Source organism: Belonocnema kinseyi, chromosome 1, assembly GCF_010883055.1.
Source record: "Belonocnema kinseyi isolate 2016_QV_RU_SX_M_011 chromosome 1, B_treatae_v1, whole genome shotgun sequence".
Classification (NCBI taxonomy): Eukaryota; Metazoa; Arthropoda; class Insecta; order Hymenoptera; family Cynipidae; genus Belonocnema; species Belonocnema kinseyi.
In genome coordinates this window covers 131,853,055-131,855,947 of record NC_046657.1, presented here as the reverse complement: position 1 = coordinate 131,855,947, position 2,893 = coordinate 131,853,055, and the positions used below count along the sequence as shown (strand labels likewise).

At 33.9% G+C, this 2,893-nt stretch overlaps 1 protein-coding gene across 1 annotated transcript in view; it reads left to right on the top strand.

Annotated features, from left to right (window-relative positions):
- Window positions 1-2,676, top strand: part of LOC117174936 (speckle-type POZ protein B-like) — a 14,410-nt gene extending 11,734 nt beyond the window's left edge. Inside the window, exon 2 of the mRNA XM_033364399.1 lies at window positions 1,633-2,676. Within this exon, the coding sequence (XP_033220290.1) occupies window positions 1,959-2,597 (639 nt within the window). The 5' untranslated portion in view covers window positions 1,633-1,958 and the 3' untranslated portion in view covers window positions 2,598-2,676. The remainder of the gene's footprint in view (window positions 1-1,632) is intronic.
- The last annotated feature ends 217 nt before the right edge of the window (window positions 2,677-2,893 follow it).

Below are 2,893 nucleotides of genomic sequence, written 5' to 3'. Positions count from 1 at the left end.
GCGCGCGCAACTCAGTCATGTACAGCGTCTCCTACTATATTCACACGGACATAGCCCTGTCATAGTATTGGACCGCATCTCGTTTCAGATCTGGGATCACTGTCACCCGTACTGTAAAATTCAGCTTTGGCGCGTAAGGTCCGTTTCTTCGCGGACAGTCACATATTAATTTATTGAGATCGAAAATCACTGTTTAAACACTGCTACTAAGATTTAGTATGACAGATAAAAAATCTGTCTTTGATTAAAATAGGTAAATTGAATATCTGCTTTCATGATTGTTTCGAAATAACGCTTCAAAACAAAACTTCCTTTTCATTTCGTATTAGATTCTTAAATAATCAAGAAATGTTATTTTACCACCCCTTTCCTCCCACCGCCCTTTTATTTTGGGACTGATGCAACTACTTAATTATCCTCAAAATAACAATAGTTTAATATAGTTCCTGACGTGGTTGTGGAAGTTTGGATAGTTTTTGAAAAGAAGTTCTTGTACTAATGTTGGAAGTATTATAAAAGTAAATTTTTTATCTTATGGTTCGAGTTTCAGTGTACATTTCCGAATAAGTTGTTTTTATTGCTTCGGAATAATATTTATAAATCGACCGTGTGTTTGAAAATTCTTAACGATGGCTGACGAGGCGGAAAATCCAGCGATGAAAATTAAATTCTTAGGCAAATTCAGTGCCTTAAAAATTGCAGAAAATTTGTCGCGTATTTAGAATTTAGAAATATACTACGTTAAATATGATACATATCGATCTTATTTTTCTAGTTTTTTTTTTCAAAAAATAACTTCCGTTGAATAAATAATTATATTAAAACAAAAATTGATGAATATAATCAATAAGTTTTCTTACAAATTTAATGCTGACCATTTAAAAAAAAGTTTCATATCCGCTCACAATTGCGACCTGTAGACTATTTTGAATTGTAAATTCTAGAGCCAGCTTACTGTGCAGCGGAAAAAGTAAACCCCATAGGTTTTCTTTTTACTCTGGACTTTGACTGAGCTTGTCGGGCATTTCGCGATTTGACTAGGCAGAGTCCGAAGTGAAAGTGCTACTTCGGACTTTGCCTGATACCGCTCAGTCAATTCGCGGAGGGACTAGGCAGACTGCGGTGTGACGGCACATCGGACTTTGCCTGAAACTCTTCCAGTATTTCCCATATTCTCAAAAGAAGATGCTTTTTCCAAAGGGGCTTTTGTCTAATCCCCCTGGGATTATTTTTTGCTTTCGATTTCGAAAATAAACCATTTTGTTCGCACGATTTGTTGGGATATATTTTGTAAATCCCTACATAGCTCTGCTAGTAGAGATGAGGAAATGTTATTCTGAGATACCATACCCTGACACCATTTTAATTAAATATGGTAGTTCGCTTTTGTATTAGGGGGGTTTTTGTTCGAGAACATGCCTGAACCATTGGTCGTGACTAATCATTTACCTTTGTAGCCATATCTAGTAAAACCTCTCGGTACAGAGACCATTTATCCACAACCAGAGGACGCATCTGGTGGCCTGGTTAAAGGCCGCGTGTGCTTAGCAAAGTTTTCTTTCTTTTTAAATATATAATTTAAAAAGAGATGTATATCAAAGAGATCTTGAGTAATAAAAATATTGTTTTCAGAATCCAAGATAGTCAGAAAAAATCTTCGATTTAAGTATTTGTGGATTGTAAAAGATACTGATAAATTCACTGAAAGGGGTGATTGTGTGTGTGACTATTGGATCGAACGATTTTAATCCAAAAGAGAGCAATGAGAGATTTAAAGTTGACATGAGAAAGAACGAGATAGAAGACGGCCATTGGACTTTAGGACTGTGGCTTAGAAATTGTGTAGAGAATCGTTTGAGTATTCCAAAAAATCATACGATCAAAATTTCTTTCACGCATCCCACAAAAGGAACACTGTTCAGTCTAGCTAAAACAACGGTTGATTTTAATTGGTTCCAATGTCTTTCTTCTCGCTTGACTCAAAAAGATTTGAAAAGTTTACATTTAATGGAAAGTTCATGATTTTATGTAAAGTAGGAGAATATGAAAAGCATAAGAGCACACTTGGTGAAAAGAACAAATCAATAATATATGACGCCTATTTGAATAATGATACTTTCAGCGACGTGCAAATATTAATTGGAAAAGAGAAATTCGTTGGGCATAAATTGGCTTTATCAGCCCACAGTCCAGTATTTCAAAGAATGTTCTGCCATGAAATGAAGGAATCGATTTCCAATAAGGTAGAAATCGAGGAAATGGATCCAAAGGTATTTACAGAAGTACTTCGATTTATGTACGCGGGAAAAGTGGAAAACCTGAATGATACTGCTGAAGAAATTTTGATTGCTGACGACAGATACGAAATTAATGAACTCAAATTGATCTGCGAAAAAAGTCTCATCTCAAAGATAAAACTTGAGAATATCCTTGAGCTTCTGAGTTTTGCAGAAAAACACAATGCAGATTATATAAAAAAATATTGTTTTGAAAATTTTGTTGTGAAGGATCTAGAGACGTTTGTCAAATTGGAGGGTTATCGGGATTTCCTAAAATCACATACGACTCTGTTAGCAGGATGGTTTACTGAAATATGATTGAAGGGAAAATGTAAACAGCTTAAAACAATTAGAACAACATAGAACAATTTTTATGTAAGTATGGTGTCGAGTTAATTTCCGAATGTCGTCTTAAAATAAGGCTCAATTTGATAAATGGATAAAAATAAGATTCTAATAAAAAATTTTTAAACAAAATTTGTGTCTCAAGAATTGTTTTTTATGCGAGTACATATAGCCTATGACTTATGATTACATTTAAAAGTAACTAAATTAGAATTGTTTAAAATTGATAATTTATTACCGTAAAAAATACAAAAAGCAGATATACAATT